General features: G+C 40.5%; 3 protein-coding genes across 7 annotated transcripts in view; all 3 read left to right on the top strand.

Moving 5' to 3' along the window:
- The window catches only part of znf384a (zinc finger protein 384 a), a 21,581-nt gene extending 14,475 nt beyond the window's left edge, over positions 1–7,106 (top strand). For all 5 annotated transcript variants that reach the window (XM_085790681.1, XM_085790682.1, XM_085790683.1 and 2 more), the window contains 3 exons: positions 700–778; positions 2,540–2,698; positions 4,355–7,106. In XM_085790681.1, coding sequence (XP_085646807.1) covers positions 700–778; positions 2,540–2,698; positions 4,355–4,750 — 634 coding nt within the window. In that variant the 3' untranslated portion in view covers positions 4,751–7,106. The remainder of the gene's footprint in view (positions 1–699; positions 779–2,539; positions 2,699–4,354) is intronic.
- Positions 1–24,442, top strand: part of LOC146977901 (flotillin-1) — a 364,493-nt gene that overhangs the window by 32,743 nt on the left and 307,308 nt on the right. The window lies entirely within an intron of this gene.
- On the top strand, positions 9,379–24,085 carry LOC146977905 (tubulin beta chain-like). The gene is made up of 6 exons (XM_085790678.1): positions 9,379–9,550; positions 15,785–15,893; positions 19,048–19,158; positions 19,870–20,114; positions 21,326–21,928; positions 23,817–24,085. The coding sequence occupies exons 1-6, from the start codon at positions 9,494–9,496 to the stop codon at positions 24,024–24,026; spliced, it is 1,335 nt and encodes a 444-aa protein (XP_085646804.1). The 5' UTR covers positions 9,379–9,493; the 3' UTR covers positions 24,027–24,085.

Below are 24,442 nucleotides of genomic sequence, written 5' to 3'. Positions count from 1 at the left end.
TAATTGTGAATATTTCTGGATTCTTTGCTCCTTTATGACAATAAACTGAGTTCCTCTTTGGTTTGTGGACAAAACAAGACATTTGAGGACGTTGTCTTGTGGTTTGAGAAACACTGACATTTTTCAACATTTTTTAACATTTTATTGACCAAACAACTAATCGATTAATCGTTTAAATAATCGTTAGTTGCAGCTCTAGTTGTAGTAGGGTTGTCAATCTTCCCCCCAAATCAGATTCAAATTTTCTGATGCTTCGTATGTTAAATATTCAAATCATATTCAGATTTTTAAGCTCATTATCTACACCTATACCAGCTTATTATTATGTCCCGCGTTTAACTAAAGGGCATTTCAACTAAATCTGTTACGTAACATTTGCAACACACCAACTCAATATAAAACTTGAAGAAGGGAAATCGAAATATTATAACGTGCAACATCCGTGATCCGCTCCGACCACTCTCCACGGCTCGATCGATAGGAGAAAAAAAAGGCGTTATACTGTACTATAACAATATCTGAACATATGATGACGTTTGTTGCAGATTAGCAGCTCTTAAATTCATCAGTACATCTCTAATCCTCAGATATGACGATGAATGATGCTAATTCATATCATTTAAGTACAATATTTTGCATGCGTGTTGATATAAACTGTGTAAACTAAACTATTTTTCTTTCTTTCTCTTCTGTCTGTAGGATTCACACCGGTGACCGACCGTACAAGTGTGCACATCCAGGCTGTGAAAAAGCCTTCACTCAACTATCCAACCTCCAGGTAAAGTCACTGCTCACACACCTGCTGCGCAGAGTTCAGTTAAATTCTTAAATGTGGTGCAATGAATTCTGGGTAAATATTTAAATGAGAGGGGGAGAGAAAATGGCCGACTGTGAAGCAGCATCCAAATGTTTGGCTTCTGTCAGAATTCAGCAGTGACAGGAAGTTTTATTTTGAAAAATCAGCAAATAGTGAAACAGTAAAACTTTTTCCTCTCTCCTTAATAATGTGAATAAATGACGAATTATCACAAATGTTTTCCTGTTTTGTTGTTGTCGGGTGCCGCAGGTGTCATTGTCGGTTACCGTGGTAATGTTTATGTTTATGTTTATTTGTGAGGATCCCTACTAGCTGTGCTCTAAAGGGTCCTTGAGTGGGTTCAAGGGTGTCCCCAACTTTTTCACAAAATTGCACCAATTTTCCCCCCCAGAAATTTTACTGAAATTTTTTCCAGAACTTTCTTGAAATTTTCCAAAAATGAATGCCACTGGCAGTAATTTGAACGTACATTGACTAAAAAAAGTAACATTGCTCAGTCTGAGAACAAATAATTGGGTATTTCTGGTGCTTGTTTCAAAGTTTTCTGGGGCTGCAACTAACAGTTATTTTCATTATTGATTAATCTTTATCGATTAGTTGTTTGGTCAATAAAATGTTAAAAAATGTTGAAAAATATCAATCAGTGTTTCTCAAACCACAAGAAGACGTCCTCAAATGTCTTGTTTTGTCCACAAACCAAAGAGAGACTCAGTTTATTGTCATAAACGAACAAAGAAACCAGAAATATTCACATTTAAAGGGATAGTTCACCCTAGAATGATATTTCGCTCATTATCTACTCACCCTCATGTTGACTAAGGGCTGGAAGAATTTTCATGCAACGGTTGCAAAGGGACACCAGAGCTCTTCGTAAAAAAACACACACAAAAAAACATCCAAATACCTCCATGATGCTCGTATGTAATGTCCGTCTTGTGCTGAAGCCCCAAATTGCGTAATTGTCCCGAAAAAAATTAAATAAGTCTATATTTTAAGCTTGTTTGTAGCGGAAGCTTCTCGAAGCTCCTCTTCCTGGTCCGTCCAAATCTCGCGTGATTTGCTTCCGGCGTCAGTGCGGTTACTGCGAATCACGCGAGATTTGGACGGACCAGGAAGAGGAGCTTCGAGAAGCTTCCGCTACAAACAAGCTTAAAATATAGACTTATTTAATTTTTTTCGGGACAATTACTCAATTTGGGGCTTCAGCACAAGACGGACATTACATACGAGCATCATGGAGGTATTTGGATGTTTTTTTGTGTGTGTTTTTTTACGAAGAGCTCTGGTGTCCCTTTGCAACCGTTGCATTGAAATGCACTGCTATGCCAAGACCCCCTGTAACTCAGAGAAGGGACGGTGGACTCTGAAAATTCTTCCAGCCCTTAGTCCACATGAGGGTGAGTACATAATGAGCGAAATATCATTCTAGGGTGAACTATCCCTTTAAGAAGCTGAAATCAGAGAATTTGGATTTAAAAAAAGAAAAACTACTCAAATCGAATACTCGATTATCGAAATAGTTGACGATTAATTTAATTAAAACATTGAAACATACATTTACAACCATGACATGAATAAGACAAGTCAACAAAAACTTACATTACATCTTTACAATACATATAAATCTTCATCTTCACCCTGTGTAGTATATGCGCATATATTATCTTACAGCTATGAAATTACAAGATATTTTTTTATTTGCCCCTCTCTCCTTCTCCACAGTCTCACCGTCGGCAGCACAACAAAGACAAGCCGTTCAAGTGCCACAACTGTAACCGTGGTTACACGGACGCTGCGAGTCTGGAGGTGCACCTGTCCACACACACTGTCAAACACGCCAAGCTGTTCTCCTGTGGCCTCTGCAACCGCTCCTACACCTCGGTAGGTCAAAGGTCAAATCTCAGATCACAGAGTCTGTCTTTACTCTACAGGCCTCGATGCCCAGTTTCAATTTGTTGTCTGTATCTGATTCTCTTTGACCGTCTATTTACATGTTCTATCAGAGGTGGCACATACTGTATATCTGCATTTACACCTACTTTGGTTGCATGATAGATAGAACGATAGATAAATAGATAGATAGATACTTTATTAATCCCAGTAGGGAAATTCAGGTGAAACAACCGGCTGTAGAGGAAATAAGCTGCTGAACTGTTTTAAAGACGAAAGGAGATTTATTAGGTCACGTTATAATTCCATAATAAGTTTACATAGTTTATATCCAACATGTCACTGTTTACAAACTGAACATCTAGTCTGTCCTTTCAAAATAAAGTTAGAGAAGTGGCTGTGTGGAGCGGAGCTGTTGTGAGATGTGAAGCTGACAGCGACAGTGACGGTGACGTTGTGCCACCGTCCGATCCTCACAAAACCTCTTGGACACACATGTGAACATTATCTTTCCTCTCTTGATTTATAATCGGCTTGTTTCACTCCCTCGCTTGACCCTCGTATTGATCCGCATATAAATAAATGTTATATGAAGACAAGAACTAGTGAGGAAAAAGAACAGACGCCCGGCAGACACCAGGAAAACTGAACAGTATAATAGTACCTATGACAGTAACCACAGCTGGCCATGTCCAGTCCCACGTGTCAATCACAGGCTACAGAGGTTCAACAAACCTGTGGGCACAGGAATTAATACTATCAAGTTTCAATACTTTATTGCCATGTCAACAACATTTTTGATTGGAATTTGTTTCAGTGAGCTTCACACACTGACATACAAACACAAACATGCACCCAATACAATACATGATAAAATCAGAGTAAAGTGCACAATAAAAGTAGTAATAAATAGATAATCAATACAATTTATGGCAGAAACTTGAAACTTAATATTATCATCGATGACGTACGGGACGCATTGCCAGGAAAGATCCGATCTGTCTGTTTCGACTACAGGTGTATTGGTGGATATCTGATTTGTATCTGATTTATTTCCACATAAAACGGGGTCTGAACCTGACCTGACAACATCTTATTCCATGCGTTTTTTCCCGTTCATCGTTCATATTACAGATCCGATCTTTTGCCACTTGTACGTGCCCTTCTTTTCCCTATAAGAGGGGCACGGTGGCTGGTCTCCAGTGTTTGGACGCGTGCTAGTGCAGCTACCAACAAAGAGTGCCCAAGGCGAGGTTTCAGTGCTCAAACACACATTTATTATAACAAATACGTACAATACCTCCTTGGCGGGTGGGACACGAAAGCACATAAAGACACGGTCAAAACTGTATGCCTTCGACCAGCACACCTGGTAGGCTGATTGTCCACGGTTTAAATAACCCCCCGTGACCCGTTGTGCACCATGCACTTCCGGTGTCAACGGAAGTTACCACAATAAAACCCGCCAACATTTAAACAACAAAATAAAAGCACAAATGGCTCCTACACCACTTGAGAGGGAAAAAAAATCAGAATTGTGCTCCTTGAACCTTGTAGTGTAAAGAACCAGAGAAGGAAAAACAAGCCGCCATGTTTCTGTCTTCATCACGTCTCTGTCTCTGTCTCTGTCTCTGTCTCTGTCCACAGGAGACGTATCTCATGAAACACATGAGGAAGCACAACCCTGACCCGCTGACGGTGGCGGCCACGGTGGCGGCGCAGCAGGCGCAGGGCCTGACGCCGGGCCGCGGCCGGGGTCGAGGCCGAGGGCGAGGCGGCGCGGCGGCGGCGGCGGCCAGAGCGGCTCAGCTGCAGAGCCAGAACAACGCCAACCAGAACCCCAACGCCGGGCCGCCGGGCAGCTACCAGCAGCAGTCTGAGGCCGTGGTCCAGTGTCCCTTCGACCTGCACCAGTACAAGACGGTGGCGACCGGCGAGATCCAGTATAAACCGGTCTCGGTGGCGGACCTGCCGGTGGTCCACAAGGACCTCTGCCTCACCGTGTCCACGTCGGCCATCCAGGTGGAGCACATGAACTCGTAGGCGGCCGCGTCTTCCCACTGACTCTGTTTGTCTGCAGTGTAACATACAACAAACTGAAAAGAAAAAAAAAAAGGTCCAGAGCAGCGTGAGAGTCCCATCGTGTGATCGGTGTTCGAGTCCCATCGAGCAGGACGGGGAAACGGCTTCACGAGTGGAACCAGTTCATCAGAGTTCCATCGCGTTCAGAGTGAATCCACTCGGCGCCGTTTTCCTCCTTCTACGTTATTGTTTTCTGCACACGTCGTTACAGAACTCTGATATTTTACAACGTGTTTCTCTTCCTGAGCCCGTTGTTGGTGCCAAGTTTCACGGCCGCTCACGGGTTGTTTGACGACAGTTTTACAGCTTTTATTGAGATTTTAAAAGTTCAAGTCCAGTGTGTCACATAAAAAGTTGGTTAATTTTGCACTTTGACAAAACAAAGAGTGTCTTTGTTTTTAGACAAACTTGAAAAGTTGAAAAGATTCAATAATTGTTGATTTTTAAAAAGAATCCCCAATAGTTCATTAGTTCTGAGCTTTAATGACAGAAACACTGAGACATTGAAACATGTAAATTAAAATAACAGCTGCTGTAAAAACAAACCTGTGGAGCGGTCGTGTCTCTGAGCTGAAACTCTGGTCTGGGACTTTTATCTAAAAACTGAACGAGAGGATTAAATCCACACCAGACCTGAGAGCTGATCCTGGACCAGCACATCCTGCTCCAAGAGTCTGGATTTCTTTCTTTTTTTTTAAAAGGGGGGGCCCTTCTTTCTTTCTTTTTAATTTTTTTTTAAATTGTATTGTTTGCAAAAAGGCGTCGTCGGTCGTCGTCATCACCAGAGAGTAAAAGGTGTAAAATATCTGTAAAGTTTTAGTTACACTCTTCTCTGCACTCGGCTGCAGAAACAACGGTGTCGCTCTCCAATCTGAACTTTCTCCACCGTCGGTTTAGTTCGAGCCAAAACACGAGAGAGAAAGAAGACGAACTGTAACAGCGACTGAGAAGAGGACGGACTCGTAGAGAGAGAATCCACAGAGAGCGAAGGATGCACTAAACACCCGGAGAGACGGAAGGGATGAAGGGGTTCGGACAGAAAGCACTTGATGAAGCTTGTTCTTCACGCCTATGTTTGTCATCATTGTACTTTTTTTAATATATCATGTATGTATTTTTCTACCAACAGAGGAACGAGTGAACAAAAAGAGAGAGAGAGAGAGAAGTGAGAGCGTGAGTGTGAAGGGAACAGAGAGAAAAGTGAAGCGTCGTCATTCATCGATGTCGTCGTCGTCCATTTTTTTCTTACTATTCAAAAGAAAGTTTGACTTTCCTCCTCCGGTGAGTCGTCGTCATCGTCAGGGTCGGTAGCTGTCGGGGAAAATAATGATGATTGTGTGATGATGATAAAAGAAAAAAAAAATGGCTGACAGGTACTGTTATCAATCTTTTTTTTTTTTAGGGAACTTTTCATACATATTATTATTATTATTACTACTTTTCATTATAACTGTAAACTGCAAATGTTATCCACATTATTATCAAACGGAGGCATTATTGTATTTCAGTATGCTGTACATAAAAATAGATAGAAAAGAACTTTTTCATCTGTAAAAGGGAAGTTTTGTCCTGTGTAAAAGCATCGTTATGGAAACTTAAAGGAAACTCAAATTAATTAACCAAGTACCAAATCGTCGGCTGCGTCCCAGGTCTCTCGCCTCAGCGGCTCGTTAGGGAATTTCTACCAGAGAATTATGGGAAAGTATTATTTCTTATCTCTTCTTTTCAGTGTTTTTTTGACTCCTCGACTTTTTCCTGCACTTTGACCCGACAGGTCGTCACTCCAGATGTTCAGTCTCATCATCATCATCACCACCACGGTGTAAAAAAAACTCCACAGAAGCTTGAACTGAACAACTGTGAATTTTTTTTTCTTTTAAACTCATTTTAATCGGAATTTAAAATGAATAAATAAATAAATAAAACTGACTGAAAGATGAATAAACGTTAAACGAGTCGACCTGGGACACGGCCGCCATGTTTTTGTGCACAAGCTATCTCTACCCAATCAAAACGTTGCAGCAGCCCCTCCCCCCTCCTACACACACACACACAGGGCTGCCTGTCTTCATGTATACTCCTCCTTGTATTTCATTGTGTCTTTTTATGAAAAATAACCCATTCTCAATATTCTTGTTAATGTTATTACTGATGCTCCTGACAATAATAATAATAATAATAATGATGATGATGATGATGATGATACAGTTATTAACTGCCCTCCTATGCTACACTCTTCATACTGTATTGCACAGTTACACCTCTTGCTCATCTGAACAGACTGTTTCTTCCCTTAAGGAGAATAAAAAAAAGAAAAGAAATGAAAAAAGTTCAAAAACATTCAGTTTATGATGAAGAAGCTTCAGACTGCATGGTACTGAGACGAATGTATGGTTCTCTGACTCTTTTTTTTTTTTTTTGACTGGTTTGATAAAATCTGAGGCCAAAGTTGTGTCTGATTTTTGCTGCAGAATGTTTTTTTTTTACAATCCATCGTAGAAATGACAGAAGGTTTGTTCATGATTCATGGGTTTGATGAAACTGAAAGACCACGGGCTTGTGGGTCAACATTTATAATGATAATCTACCAACAGACTTTATTGATCCCCGAGGGGAAATCCTTTTGTTACAGAGCTCCTATACTGTATGTAGTATAACCTACAGAAGAGTTAGGAAAACAAAGATATGGGTAAGTAATTTTAATAATAAACTCTATTTTTATAGCATCATAACATAAATTCAGCTAAAACATGCTTCACATGAGGAGAAAGTAAGAATAATAATTTAAAAAATCACAATAAAAGTATAAATTAGACATACAAAAGCAGTAACAGTGGAATAATAAAGTCCAAAAACAGAAAATAAAGGTGTATGAAAGTTTAAAAAACTGTTAAACTGTGACATTAAGATATAAAACCTTAAAAACAAAATAGTTCAATAACTTAACCAGATCTACATGCTGCAACAGGAAAAATGCCAAAGACATTAGTTCATTTAATTAAAACCTGTGTAGAGACAGAAGCAGGTGAATAACCAGGTGTGTCAGACGTGTTTGTGGTTCTGTGGTGAGAAAAAGGAAAAAAAGAAGTGAATTGATTTATGTTTGGTTGGTTGTAAGCTTCAAATTTACAAAAAAGACGGCACAGTGGTACAGTGGTTAACAGTACTGGGTTTGAACCCTCCCTGAGTTTACTCTACACCGTCCTCCACTTAAAGGGATAGTTCAACATTTTGGCAAATTGGCCCATTGCCATAATTGCTATAGTCATAGCAGTAGGTTCGTTACCTTTAATTGTAGGTGTAAGCTATTTTCAGTACGGCGGAGCGCAGCAGCAGGCTGCTCAGAGCTACGCTATGGAGGCTAACGGAATTTCTTGGTTTCCCTCATTAAACTCATCAAATACAAAATCCCAAAACTCCACAGCGCTTTTGTAGACAAGTTGTGACCTGCACAACCACCACGCTATGAGATAATGACGGAACGATACGAAACGGAGCCGTTTTCGAGGTAAATACATACAAAACCGCTGATGCGCGTTGCGTTCAGGGACAGTTTTTCAGCAAGCAGTCTCCGTATTTACCCTGTATTTACCTCGAAAACGGCTCCGTTTCGTATCGTTCCGTCATTATCTCATAGCGTGGTGGTTGTGCAGGTCACAACTTGTCTACAAAAGCGCTGTGGAGTTTTGGGATGTTGAATTTGATGAGTTTAATGAGGGAAACCAAGAAATTCCGTTAGCCTCCATAGCGTAGCTCTGAGCAGCCAGCTGCTGCGCTCCGCCGTACTGAAAATAGCTTACACCTACAATTAAAGGTAATGAACCTACTGCTATGACTATAGCGATTATGGCAATGGGCCAATTTGCCAAAATGTTGAACTATCCCTTTAATCCAAAGACATGAACACCGGGTTAGTAGGTTAATCAGTTAATAGGTCAATAATTAATCTGTACTGTAGGTGTGAATGTGTGTGTGTGTGTGTGTATGAGAGGTTGTTTGTGTCTCCATCAATAAATTATCGTCCTCGTAATATGAATATAAACAAGTGCTAGTTCAGTAGTTAATATTATTAATATTTATATAGGCTAAATATACAAAATATAACATCTTACATTGTTATATTAGTCTGACTAATCAATATTTTTACTGTTGGGACTTTAAATTGATATGATGCTGCTTTAAATAAGACTTTTAAATGTTTTTAGAAGTAGGAAAATACCTAAATAAAGTTGCAGAAAATGATAAAATAATCCAGAAAAGTAAAGTAAAATAATCCCAGATCTGTACTTCAGCACAAACTCCATTGTTTTATTGTTTTCTATTGTTTTCTATCGGTCTCATTCAGGTTATAACGGGGATAAAGCTCCAACGGGGCACTGCTGACAATACACGGCACTCCCTCTCTTCTTCCGGCCCCTGCGACCGAGACACGGAAACCCCCTTCGTTCGGAGAGACAAATCCCTTCCACAGGTCTCCGCCAATCAGCGCCGGCTCCACAGCCGCAGCAGCCAATCAGGAGAGACGTTCTCCCTCTTAGCCCCGCCCCCTCCTCCTCCGAAAAGAGAAAAAAAAGTTAGTCCACCTCCGCCTGTAGGAGACGCGGCGGAGCTCCGAGTTCCTTCAGACCGACTGTCAGTGCGTCTGTGGCCGGTCAAGTAGCTCCAGCAGCTCCGCTCCACTTCCACCGACAACCAGCAGCCATCATGAGGGAGATTGTGCACATCCAGGCCGGCCAGTGCGGGAACCAGATCGGCGCTAAGGTGAGTGGAAGTAGTAAATTATAATTAATTCAACTCTTTATTCTAGTGACCACAGTGTAAAAACTTTTATTTTCTTATCTTTTCTTCTGGGTTGTGACAAGTGTAAGAAAATAACATTTAAAAACAAAGATGAAATCAGGTGTTTAATTTCTTTATTTCATTCAAATAAATAAAAAAAAGTTTAGCCTATTTCAAGATACAAATGAAAGAGAAACCACAGCTTCTTTTGTTGGCACTCCATCCTCTGTGATGTTAACCATTTAATCTGTGCTCCAGTTTATCAGTACAGTAGATCATTAAACAGTAAAAAATGTTTTATTTTTATTGCATTACTGTAAATTCACCACCACTCTGATTAAAGTTGATCAGGAGTTCACAGGCAGAGATTATAATGAGGTTAAAGTTGTTTTTTTTATTTCTTTTATAGCATTTGCTTATCTAATTTCTGTGCCAGATCAATTTCTCTAAAGGAAATGTTTATATTTTCTTCTTTAATCACACATTTTACAAGCCTACTGCTCTGATTTAGGTGTAAAGCTGTGACAGAGACATTTAACTACCAGCCTAAATAGGAACTAAATAGGAATCTGACTTAATCCTGTTGTAAGTGTGAAGAGATAAATCACTGCTTAAGTGCTTTAATGATGTGATGGGATGTTAAAGTCCCAGAAAACATACTAACATTTACCAAAAACACTTACATACAGCAGCAGGTGTTAATGTAGATACGGTTATAGTCCAATTCTGCACTAAAATAAGCAATACAATAGATTTAATAATGAAATTAAGTGTCGTCGTGAGTGTTTCTGGGATATGAAGTCACTTTAAATTAAAAAAAGAAAAAGGAAAAGTTCACATTAGAAACTGTTGATAAAACTCAGGTCATTGATCCGTGATTAATGAGTGTGGCTGAGCTCCAGCAGACGCTCGGGGCCAGCTGCTGCTGCCCGGCCGCCCGCTGAGCCGCCGGCTCTTTGTCACTGTTTAAAGAGCAAAGAAGACGAAGAAGAAGACGAAGGAGAAGAAAAGAGTGAAAGAAACAAGAGAAGACGCTGGAAAAAAGAAAAGAGACATTTTTTTGCTGAGGCAGAGGAGGAGGAGGAGGAGGGAAGGGGAGAGGAGGAGAGGAGGGGGAGATAACAAGTGGTTCAGTGTCTCTCTGAAAGCACAGATGAGGTCATTTAAAGAGCTCCATCACACACACACACACACACACACACACACACACACACACACACACACACACATGATTCATGCAGGAGATTAACTGTTCATAACTGCTTCTGTTTATCAGTGTGATTTACTGGACTGGGTTAAAAGGATTCACTGTTTCAGCCACTTTCTTCTGCAGAGAAGCCAAAACTTCTTTCATTGTGGTTATTATGATCATCTTTGTGTTGGAAGAATAGTTTGTCTTTTTTTTTTGTTATTTCGTTTATTTTTCTGAACTTAGGTCAGTAAAGTATAATAATCATATTTATTTTGGGGGCTAAATGGACAAAACCAGAGCGATTGATATAACTATTATTGATATATCAGTCGCTCTGGGCAAAACAAGCAGAGATTTATTCTTGATGGACGTCGTCACACTGAGATCAATATCTCCTTGTATCTTAACTTCCTTTAACCCCAATTTATATGAATTTATATTGACTGGGTTAAAAGTCAAATAATCAATAGATAATCAATCAAAAGGAAAAAAACATCTGCAGCTGTTTTTACATCGTAGATTCACTGTTTCTTCTGTAGAGAAGCCAAAACTTCTTTCATGATGGTTATGATAATCTTTGTGTTGGCTGAATATTTTGTATTTCTTTGTTATTTATTTTATTTTTCTGAACCCAGGGCTCACTTCTAAACAAACATTGTTACTTCCCGATGAAATAAAGTATAATATTCATATTTATTTAGGGGCTAAAAGGGCAAAACAAGCAGAGATTTATTCTTGGTGGCTCTATTTAATCACTGACATCAAGATCTCCTTGTATCTTAACTTCCTATACATCAAATTATATGAATATATATTTATTTATGGGTCAAAACAGGCGTCACTGCAGGTTTAATTAATTCTCAATAGACTGTGGTTTAAAGATGTTTCCTGTTTCTTTCGGTTTTCAGATGTTGAACTGATCTTTAGTCACATTAAACCAGAGAAACGTGTCTTTTATTTGCAGTAAAAATATAAAATATAAACGTTTAAAAAAAAAAAAAAAATTAGACTAATTTAAAGTGCACATGACCATGACGGTGTTGGATGGAGGAGGAGGAGGAGCTGGTGGCTGTTAGTGCTGATTGTGGGGGTTGGGGTCGACACACACACACACACACACACACACACACAGCAGCAGTGTGTGTGTGTGTGTGTGTGTGTGCTGCTCTGTGATCAGTGCAGACGTGAAGTGTCTTTACAGAGACTTAGTGAGACCGAGGTCGTCCTCGATTCACGCTGGATTAAAACTCTTGAGTCTGGATTCGACTCGACGACCTCGTCGGCCTCGGGTCCAGAGCCAGATGATCAATAACTGATATCAGTTATCGATCAGCTATCGAACGTATTAAACTCTGGCTGCTCTGATGTCGATGTTGCACCAAGGTTTTTATTTATTTATTTATTTTATTTTTTCTTAACCCTCATGTTTTCCTTCTGGGTCAAATTGACCCAATCTGTTCCCTTCCTTTTTTCTGTCCTTCCTTTCTCTCTTCCTTCTTTTCACAATCCTTCCTTCCTTCCTTCCTTCCTTCCTTCCTTCCTTCCTTCCTTCCTTCCTTCCTTCCTTCCTTCCTTCCTTCCTTCCCTTTGTCCTCACTTCTTCTTCCTTCCTCTTTTGATCCAATTGACCCTCCATCTTTCTTTCCTTCCTTTTTCCCTTCCTTCTTTTCTCCCTTCTTTCCTTTTTGACCCAATCTGTTCTCTCCCTCCATCCCTTTATCTTACCTTCCCTTTTCCCTTCCTTCTTTCCTCCCATCTTTCCCTTTGTCCTTCCTTCCTTCCTTCCTTCCTTCCCCATCTCCTTCCCTCCCTCCTTCCTTCTTTCCCTTCCTTCCTTCCTTCCTTCCTTCCCCATCTCCTTCCCTCCCTCCTTCCTTCTTTCCCTTTGTCCTTCCTTCCTTCCTTCCTTCCTTCCTTGACCCAGGTGGACAACAGGAGGGTTAAGATCATTACTGTAGCTTCAGTTAAATGTCAAGGACCCGTTTCCATGGCGACCACGCCGGGGGTGAGTTTAGGGACAGTGGGAGATGTTGAGGTGACAGTGGTGCAGATTAAAAAATGAGATTTTCGTCACCCCCCTCTTTAGTCTCTCTCTCACACACACACACAGACACACACACACACACACACACATGTACAGATTAGCGGCGGCCGACTGAGCCGCTGTGACAGCCTGAGCTTCTCGTCTTAACTCAGTTTGGCGTTAATGTCTCGGCCGGTGGAAACGAGGCCGACTCAGGAAGAAAAGCTGCAACTCAGAGTCAAACAGAAGAAGAAGAGGAAGAAGGTGGAAAAAAAACCTTTAATAAAAGCTAAAAGTCTTAAATGTTATTAAAGGGATACGCCAACATTTTTTTTTCGTGTCTTGCCTCACTCCCGAGTCCATGACCAGCAGATAGACACCATCCTTTCGACTGTGCGTGCAGTAACAAGGGAGATAGAGCCGTATCGCCCGTAATTAGCTTAGCTCAAACACTGGAAGTGTATGGGTAGTGTTAGCCTGCCTCCTACCCGAGCTGAAATCAGCAGTCAGAAGCTGATTTCATTTTAGCTCTAAACTCTGTAAATATATCACTTTATCCACATTTCAAACATGTTTAGGTGAGAAAGTAGCCGTTTAGATCAGCAGTGTGTCGTTAATTTGTCTAAATACCAGCTGTTAACAATTTTGTTTCTAATCCTAAATTAAAAGATGAATAATTTAAGTTTTAATTGTTTCATCATCAGTTTAATTTCATTAGATGACCACATCGTCACATCGTTTTGTTTTCTCTTTCGTCTCTTAAAGGTACAATATGTAAGAATGTGGCCAAAAACGGTTACTGCAGTCAAATTCAAAACACAGTGATCTGGTTTTTCTCCCAGTCGTAGCGGCAGCTCAGTGGAAGCAGACCAGAGGCTGAAATGCCACTGACACCACTGTGACTAGGAGAGAGCGCTAGGTGGCGCAACATGCCAACATGTAAATTCAAAACATAAACATGATTTGCAGTCTGCAAAAAAAGATTTTTAATGCAAATACTTTGGCTGTACTATTGTTGTTGGTGAGTTCATCATGTTATATGAACATTATTCCTGAGTCTCTGTGACATATTAGGAGGATTTTACGGCCAGTTGCTTTAGATTTCTTACATACTGTACCTTTAAAAGTCTTTTTGTTTCTCTCTTAGCGACTTGATGGTTGTTGTGAGTCTCTTTATGCTCGTTGTGTCTTTGGGAAACTTCCGTGTCTTTATACAACGATGTGATCGATCTGGGATTTCTGGATATTGATCGTTATAAAGGGAGTTAAAATAAGGGTTAGAGTTATAACTGGTCTTCCTTTTCTCCTCTTTCTTCTCCTTCTTCTTTACCTCCTCCTCCTTGTCCTTTATCTTCATCATCTTCTTCCTCCTCTTCTTCGTCTCCAGACTCTGAAACCCTCTCGTCTTTTCTTCATCCTTTCATCCGTTCCCCTCGAGACTCACAGATGATTCGTACTGTGTTGATCTGTGTGTGTGTGTGTGTGTGTGTGTGTGTGTTGATATCAGATGATGAGGAGTTGTGGTCTTGAACTTCCTGCGGCTGAGACCAGATCGTTCACTGAGAGTCTCTTCACGCTCGTGTGTGTGTGTGTGTCTCAACACACGTGATGCAACATGTGCGTGGCCGTGAAACACAGTTTGCAATCAGTGTGATAATTGTCTGTGTGTGTGCGCGTGTGTGTGTGTGTGTGTGTGTGTGTGTGAGGTGAGAGTTTATCACAGTGAAACCTTTCACCGTGTTCAGAGTCAGAGGTGTCGTGTCGTGTTGCACAACCAGCTGCTTTTTTTTCAGAGGATCTTGTGACGACTGGAGGTTTAATCACATCTCAGTGTCTCTGCAGCACAGAGCGCTGATTGTAACCCCACACACACACACACACACACACACACACACACACACCTCCACCTCCACCCCCCCACAGCGAACAGACCTCTGGTTTTACTTTTAGCCCGATGAAGGAGGAGAAGACGCCTCTCTGTCTCTGCAGTCTGACAACATTTCATCTGAGTCAAAGGGATAGTTCAACATTTTGTCAAATTGGCCCATTGCCATAATCCCTATAGTCATAGCAGTAGGTTTGTTACCTTTAATTGTCGGTGCAAGCTATTTTTAGAACGGCGGAGCAGAGCCGTGAGCTGCTCAGAGCTACGCTACGGAGGCTCATTATGGGATTTCTTGGTTTCCCTCATCAAACTCATCAAATACACAATCCAACAACTCCACAACGCTCTGGTGGACAAGTTGTGACCTGCACATTCACCACGCTGTGAGATAATAACACAACGTTACCACACAGAGTTGTTTCAGAGGGAAATACAGAGACTGCTTGATGAAAAACTGCCCCAGACGGGAACGCGCATCAGCGCTTTTGCATGAATTTCCCTCTCAAAGCTCACGGCTCTGCTCTGCCGTTCTAAAAATAGCTTGCAACGACAATTAAAGGTAACGAACCTACTGCTATGACTATAGGGATTATGGCAATGGGCCAATTTGACAAAATGTTGAACTGTCCCTTTAAAGCTGCAACAGGAAACGACTGGTTTCAACTGTCGAGACTTTAATATCAATCCTAACAATCAGTTTTATATTAACCATGTGTGCGCTGGATATTTCTTTATGTCTTTATTTGTTATCACTCTTTCTGCTGTTGTTCCATTTTACACAAATGAAGCTCATGACAGAAAAATGATAAGGTTATTATTTTTGGTGGTCAAAGGTCAAAATCAAGAGGAAGAAAAGCTAAAACAAAAAACTAAATCTCACACAGGTGGTTCGTGACTCTGGATAAACAGGAAGTTCAACAGCTTGTTTTTCCAAAATAAAGTGAAATCAAACGAAAGAAATGTAGAGTTCAAACTGCAAACAGACGATTTAGTGGAGCTGATACAAATTACTCTGCAAAAATGTGTCTCTCTCTACATATATGAAGTAACATAAATGTGTATTATATGAACTAAATCTGGTGTGTGTATGTGTGTGTCTGTGTGTGTGTGTTGTAGTTCTGGGAGGTGATCAGTGATGAACACGGCATCGACCCGACAGGAACTTACCACGGAGACAGCGACCTGCAGCTGGACAGGATCAGTGTTTATTACAATGAAGCCACAGGTGAGTTCATGACACCTGACACAGACACTGAACGCACCATCTCAGTGTTACATTCGGGACGGGACAGCGCATATTAATTAATCAACATTGTACATATGTAAATATACCAGATTATAGCCACCGCTAATTTCCGTCTGCTATTCCCAGGCAGGTTGTTGTAATATAATAATAAAAAAGAGAAGAAAAACTAACAAAAAACCAAACGAAAAGTCCATACAGGACCCATAGAAAACCACTACAAGGAAATATGCTAAGAGGGACAAAATAATGACTTAACAAAGAACATACAGACATTTAGTTTAGTTTATTTGCACATTATATAGCCTACATAAAAAACAATGAAATTAAACATTGGATTAAACATTAAAAATAGGCCTGAAAACCTTTTTATTCAGAAAGGCCCATGACTGTTAATTACTAACATGATTTTTAACCTTGTCTTTTTGTTTTTATTGAGTATGTTTTTGTTTCCTTCACCTTGCCTTTAACTTTTTAACTTTGTAGCACTTTGAGATCTTGTTTGATGAAAAGTGCATTAGAAATTAAATTCATTATTATTATTATTAAACATTGTGCAGGAGAGGTGGAAGCCAAAAAAGGCTTATTAAAATACCTCCCCTATGTAAAAACAACAGCGGTGATCTTCAAAGTAAAAAAAAAAAGATAATACAGAAATTCACAACATTAAAAAGAAGAGAAAAGTGTTACATATTTGTGCTAAAGAGTGTACATACATACATTTGAACAAAAACAAAGGAAACAAAAGTAGTTCCTCCGGTGTAGTACAAATCAAATCAGCAGTGACCAAGACAGGAAAAGAGAAAGAGGAGAAAAACCTGCACTTGAACTTATCACACTTAACCCTGTTGCACATTTCACATTGAGTTACCGTCCATTAAAGCTGTTAAACACTGTGACAAGACTGAGCCACACCTTCAGACGGGACTTAAAGGGTTAGACCGCGGCTTTTCCTAACAGAAGGAGGCCGGCTGTTCCACAGACTGCAACCCTTAAACAGGACGTTTATCTAAAAGAGGTTTTTCTGAATAGACTCAGTTTGAGTTTGTAATTGATCACTATTTAATTTGAAATGTAATGTTCTCTATAGAAATGTTCACTACTCTGTTCACTGTGGGTGTTTGTAGAGTGGAGCTCCATCCTGTGGACAAACTGTGTCACTGCAGCACAGAAGGAACAACATGTAGATCAATGATAAACTCATGTTAAAAGCAGTTGTGGAAGATGTTCATGTTTAATTTTGCTCCTCCACATAAGACACAAGACTTTTTATTGATCCCACATGTGGGAAATTCACTTGCAACAGGAGCAGAGAAGTACAAATATATGTAAACTAATAAAATAAAAGTAGAACAGAGCTCATAGTTAACTCATAACCTGAGAGTTTATATACAGTACATACATATAAATATATGATATAAAGTTGTGTGATGAATAATCTTAGTTAGTAGTTTGTTAGTGTCTTAATGTGGCGACATTAGATTGGATTGTGTTGCTGTTAAGATGTCGATTTACAGTATTTGACTCCATCTAGTGGCGTCTGAGAGGAACTACACCACTACACCAGCTGATAACTGATCATAATGGATCTTCTCTCTGTGAAACTGAAGCTCACGTGAAATAAATGTTTCAGATCACATGAGTCAATTAACTGCATCACAAGGATTTATTATTTCTATTTGTTTACAGCTGGAAACAGAAACAAAAATATGATATAAATCTAAATCTACTTCCTGTTGGTTCAACTGTAGAAAACTGTTGATCTGTGTTTCCAAAGCGGTTTTAGTGAGTAACTCCCTGAAGTATCATAAGAGAACAAAGAGAAGGGGTTTAAATCTGAAGCGTTAAACTTCCTGTCGATGGAGCTGTGAAGCTTCATCCAGACAAAAACTGGACTCTGCTCTTTTTTCCATTTTAGCTCCGTTTGCTGTAGAAACATCAGAGGAGAAAATGACAGAGTGCGACGTGATTCATGGGTTTAACTTGAGGAGAAAGTCAAAGAACGAGACATGAGACGAATTCTCTTTCAGATATTTTTTATTGAATTAAAAGAAACGACACTTCACAGGCTGTGAAACATCAGTAACACAAAGACTGATTCTCAACCAGGAGGAGAAACACACAGAGAGAGGATATGAATGAACTTAACACGACAAATATAAGACGATTTATTATGAACTCAGGATAAATGTAAATAATAATGATAATAATTTTATGGTAACCCTTTAATTTACTGGTGATAATGCCAAGAAATAGCGGTCAATTTCATAGTAATGTCGTGTTTTTCATGAAGGCTAAAGATTACACATGCTTTTCATGCTTTGAATTTTTTGGGAAAGGCCAGAATTTTTCTCCACCAGTTGACCGTTATTTCAGGGCTGTTTTCTACATGATCAATCGATATTTCTTGACTATATTTCTTGACATTACTATGAAATTGACCATTACTTCTACGCTATTTCTAGACATTATGACGCAATTACTTGTTACTTCTTGGCAATTTCTTGACATTATCATGTAATTAACGGCCTGTAAATTAAAGGGTTACTCATTTTATTTATATATAGCACACAAATAAAGGTGCTACATCAGACTGCTCTCTGAGGTGGTGTTCTGTAATAACAGATCGTCTCCTTTCAATATCAATTTGAACTTACAGGGAAAAGAGTGAAAATAAGAAACATTACTGGGCTTTTCCTTTGAAAAAAATCGACATCACCTTGCAAACTATGCAACTGAATCCGTTTTGGAAGGTCACCTTTATTTTGAAATCAGTCCTTACACGCTCTTACTGTTGTATATCGCATAAAACAAGGCTTGACTGTATTTTCTGAAGTGGAGCATTTACATATCATGGATCTAATAGAGCTAATAGATCCATGATGAAGTGGAGGCTGTTTTAAAAAAAATCTTAAGTCAGAAAAACAGAAAAAATATTGACTCCAAAAAACAGCCTTTTCTTTTCAAGTGAATGCAAAATGCTTCCGTAAATTTAAGTTAAGAAGGTTCTTAAAAGTTGTAAAGGAGTCTGAGACCTTTACTGATCCTTCCATTGTGCATCGTCCCTTCTTTCTTACATAAATAAATTGAATTGAACTGAAATGAATCTGACCCGTTGTGTTTTCCCTGTGCTCAGGTGGGAAGTACGTTCCCAGAGCCATCCTGGTCGACCTGGAGCCCGGCACCATGGACTCGGTCCGATCGGGACCCTTCGGACAAATCTTCAGACCCGACAACTTTGTGTTTGGTGAGAAAGTCACAGAGAGAGAGAGAGAGAGAGAGAGAGAGAGAGAGAGAGAGAATTGTTCAAGCTCAACGATCTGATAATTTTTTTGTTTTTTTTGTTTGTAATGTTTATTTCGAATATGAAAATAGTAAAAGGCTTCCTGATTTGCTACTGAGCAAATTCTTTTCCAACACAATATAAAATGAACACTGTGAGGAAGCAAAAAAATAATTAAAAAAAGAAAGAAAAAAATGGAAAATAAGTGACATATTCGAAAAGGAATGAGAAGAAGCATAGCTTGTTAGCTCTCACCCCTATGTCTAGTTAAAATATACATGCATATCAACACATATACACACATATACACATACATGTACATACATATACATCATCACCATGTCGTATTAATTAAGGAGTAATGCAATAGTCATTAATGATCACTATCCATTATACCTGCTAAGCACCATATCTTTGTACATTTTCTTAAACCGGCTGATATTTGGACTTTGCCTGAGGTCTTCAGTTAGATTGTTCCATAATTTAACACCAGTGATAGATATACAGAAACTTTTCAGAGTTGTTCTTGTTTTTAAGATTTTGAATTTATGTTCCCCTCTCAGTTGATAACTTCCCTCTCGATTCCTAAATAAATTTAGAATATTTTCTGGTAATTGTCTATTTTTTGCCTTATACATGATTATAATCAATAATCAAACCCATGTGTGCGTTCAGGTCAGAGCGGCGCCGGGAACAACTGGGCCAAAGGTCACTACACGGAGGGGGCGGAGCTGGTGGACTCGGTGCTGGACGTGGTGAGGAAGGAGGCGGAGAGCTGCGAGTGTCTGCAGGGCTTCCAGCTCACACACTCTCTGGGAGGGGGCACCGGCTCGGGGATGGGAACGCTGCTCATCAGCAAGATCCGGGAGGAGTATCCCGACCGCATCATGAACACCTTCAGCGTGGTGCCGTCGCCCAAGGTAACCAATCAGTAAACACACCCTACGTTATCGATAAAAATGAACATTGGCATTTAATTTCTGCTTTTATGATTTTATTGTGACATTAAATCATTTTCTTGTCTCTTTATTTGTTTAATCTGAGCTGCAGTGAGTTAAATCACTCATTTTAATATACATTTAAAGAGATAGTTCAACATTTTTGGCAAATTGGCCCATTGCCATAATCCCTATAGTCATAGCAGTAGGTTCGTTACCTTTAATTGTCGGTGCAAGCTATTTTTAGAACGGCGGAGCAGAGCCGTGAGCTACGGAGGCTCGTGGGATTTTTTGGTTTCCCAAACTCATCAAATACACAATCCAACAACTCCACAACGCTCTGGTGGACAAGTTGTGAGCTGCACATTCACCACGCTATGAGATAATAACACAACGTTACCAGACAGAGTTGTTTTAGAGGGAAATACATGCAAAACAGCTGATGCGCGTTGCCTTCAGGGACAGTTTTTCATCATCAGTCTCTGCATTTACCACTAAAACAACTCTGTCAATGTCATACTTCAACTTCAAATAACTTTATTATAGCCTATTTCTGTCATGAGCTTCATTTGTGTAAAAAGCAACAACAACAGAAAGAGTGATAACAAATAAAGACATAAAGAGATATCCAGCCCACACATAGTTAATATAAAACTGATTGTTAGCATTGATATTAAAGTCTCGACAGTTGAAACCAGTCGTTTCCTGTTGCAGCTTTAAAGGGATAGTTCAATATTTTGAATGTTTTAGAGGCAAATACAGAGTCTGCTTGCTGAAAAACTGTCCCTGAAGGCAACGCGCATCAGTGGTTTTGCATGAATTTCCCTCTAAAACAACTCTGTCTGGTAACGTTGTGTTATTATCTCATAGCGTGGTGAATGTGCAGGTCACAACTTGTCCACCAGAGCGTTGTGTTGTGGAGTTGTTGGATTGTGTATTTGATGAGTTTGATGAGGGAAACCAAGAAATCCCATAATATGAGCCTCCGTAGCGTAGCTCTGAGCAGCTCACGGCTCTGCTCCGCCGTTCTAAAAAACATCTTGCACCGACAATTAAAGGTAACGAACCTTCTGCTAGGACTATAGGGATTATTATATGGCAATGGGCACAATTTGTCAAAAATGTTGAACTATCCCTTTAAGGCTGAGTTGACTACTAGTTGACTTCCTGTGTCTCCCTCTCCGTCTCCTCAGGTGTCGGACACGGTGGTGGAGCCGTACAACGCCACGCTGTCGGTGCACCAGCTGGTGGAGAACACGGACGAGACGTACTGCATCGACAACGAGGCGCTCTACGACATCTGCTTCCGCACGCTGAAGCTGACCACGCCCACCTACGGCGACCTCAACCACCTGGTGTCGGCCACCATGAGCGGCGTCACCACCTGCCTGCGCTTCCCCGGCCAGCTCAACGCCGACCTGCGGAAGCTGGCCGTCAACATGGTGCCCTTCCCGCGGCTGCACTTCTTCATGCCGGGCTTCGCGCCGCTGACCAGCAGGGGGAGCCAGCAGTACCGCGCGCTCACGGTGCCCGAGCTCACGCAGCAGGTGTTCGACGCCAAGAACATGATGGCGGCGTGCGACCCGCGCCACGGCCGCTACCTGACGGTGGCGGCCGTGTTCCGCGGCCGCATGTCGATGAAGGAGGTGGACGAGCAGATGCTGCACGTGCAGAACAAGAACAGCAGCTACTTCGTGGAGTGGATCCCCAACAACGTGAAGACGGCCGTCTGCGACATCCCGCCGCGCGGCCTCAAGATGGCCGTCACCTTCATCGGCAACAGCACGGCCATCCAGGTTGGTTGGTTTACTTTATTAAAGGGATAGTTCACCCAAAATTTAAATTTCACTCATTATCTACTCCACCCTCATGTCGACTAAGGGCTGGGAGCAATGTTCCCTCTAATTTTCAAAACTCCTGAGCAGAAATTCAACTCCCCTGATGACATGCTTGAGCGACTGTGAGCGAAAGCTCAAGCGTACACAGTACGTCCACATGCTGATATGGCCTCACCTCTCCAACTCCAAATATCAATACAATTGGCTATTACTATTATGATTAATAACAGATTATTTTGACAACATTACCTAGGCTACTCCATATCTAGGTCAGTTACAGTTAATGATAACAAAATACAATTTTGTTTTGGCAAAATAGATTTAGCATTTATTGCCATATGAACAATATGAAAAAAATAACTAACATCAAGTTGGTGTCATCAACTCTTGGCACAGAAGCATTCTTGATATGAACAGTAATAATAATTCTCAAGCAAAAACTTAAATCGTAGTTGTCATAAATTTCACAATTCGAGGCGCACATTAGGGAGAAATGAACAGTAAACTAGTTGGGGATATTTGAGTGTGCAACTTTTTTTGTCCTCTGGGCAAAGAGGTGGGGAGCAGTGTGCAATTGCACAGTAAAACACCTTAGCGGGAACAGTGGCTGGGAGTCTGTCTTCGTAACAAAAAGACACACCAAAAAACATCCAAATACCTCCATGCTGCTCGTATGTAATGTCCGTCTTGTATTGAAGCCCCCAAATGTGAAATTGTCACGAAAAAATTTTAATAAGTCTATATTTCAAGCTTGTTTTATAGCGGAAGCTTCTCGAAGCTCCTCCTCCCGGTTCGTCAAATTTGGACGGACTGGGAAGAGGAGCTTCCGCTACAAAACAAGCTTGAAATATAGACTTATTTAATTTTTTCGGAACAATTTCGCATTTCGAGGCTTCAATACAAGACGGACATTACATACGAGCAGCATGGAGGTATCTGGATGTTTTTTGGTGTGTCTTTTTGTTATGAAGACAGTTGGTATCCATTTGCAACCGTCATATGGACATGCACTGCTACGCCGAGACCCCCTGTAACTCAGAGAAGCCACGGAGGACTCTGAAACTTCTCCCAGCCCTTAGTCCACATGAGGGTAGAGTAGATAATGAGTGAAATTTCAATTTTGGGTGAACTATCTCTTTAAACCAGACTTCTGGGGCTGGGAGAGGAAGAAACATAGAAACAAAAATGTACAAAATAAGGTACAACTGTCGAAAAAGACTGGAGCCGCTGGAAAAGTCCTGGAAAAGTCCTGGAAAAGTCCTGGAAAATGATTTCAAGAAAGGAGTGGGAGCCCTGCACTGCAAAAACTCAAAATCTTTCCAAGAATATTTGTCGTATTTCTTGTCAAAATGTCTCATTTCTAGTCAAAACTAAACTCTTTTCTCTTAAAATAAGACTCATCGTCTAAAAATGAACTTGTTTTGAGATAATTTCCATTCGTTTTAATCAAAATTTCACTTGAAATAAGTAGAAAAATCTGCCAGTGAAAGCAGGTTTTCTGTGCTTGTAATAAGGAAGAAAATCTTGCTCCACTATCAGATTTTTCTACTTATTTCAAGTGAAAATCTGCTTGAAAGAAGTAAAAAAGTGTCTAAAAACAAGCTGCTTTTAATGTGATGAGTCTTATTTTAAGTATAATGAGATTAGTTTTGACCAGAAATGACATTTTGAAGACAAATATTCTTGGTAAGATTTAGAGTTTTTGCAGTGTGAAGCTTCTCTGTCAGCTGTGATCAAATATCTTGATTGTTTGTTTGTCTCAGTCAAAGAGGAGTTTAAAATGGTTGGTAGTTATCGTCAAACCATTTGACGAAGCTGTGTGTCTATTATTATTTATTTATTATAGGAGCTGTTCAAGCGCATCTCGGAGCAGTTCACCGCCATGTTCCGCCGCAAGGCCTTCCTCCACTGGTACACGGGCGAGGGCATGGACGAGATGGAGTTCACCGAGGCCGAGAGCAACATGAACGACCTGGTGTCGGAGTACCAGCAGTACCAGGACGCCACCGCCGAGGAGGAGGGGGAGTTCGAGGAGGAGGTGGAGGAGGACGCCTGAGGAGGAGGAGACACAGAAACATGAGCTGAAGAAGAAGAGGAAGAAGAAGAAAAGAAAAAGAAGCTCAGAACCAAAATGAAAAAAATCTGGAAAAAAAAGAGAAAAAAAAAAGTGGCGTGACAGGAAAAGGGGGCGGGGCCAGAGGAGCGAGGAGGTGTGAACAGGTGAAGGAGGAAGTGACAACGGAAGTGAACGAGCAGCAGGATGAAAATAAATCATCATGTGACCAAATTAACGTGCCATGGTTTACAGGTTGTTGTGACGCCATGTGGGCGGGGTTTATACTAAGCCCCGCCCCCCCCCAAAATAATAATTAAAATCCCTTTACACCAACACCTGAGGCAGGTGACACAAAACACCTTAAGTTAAGATTTTCCGGAGTTGACATTTCCTTAAACTGAAAACAGTTGAACAAA

Source organism: Trachurus japonicus, chromosome 11 (genome assembly GCF_045865225.1).
Source record: "Trachurus japonicus isolate A0001 chromosome 11, Traja_1.0".
Taxonomy (NCBI): domain Eukaryota; kingdom Metazoa; phylum Chordata; class Actinopteri; order Carangiformes; family Carangidae; genus Trachurus; species Trachurus japonicus.
Note: the sequence above shows the minus strand (reverse complement) of the source record. Positions and strands in the feature narration are given on the sequence as shown.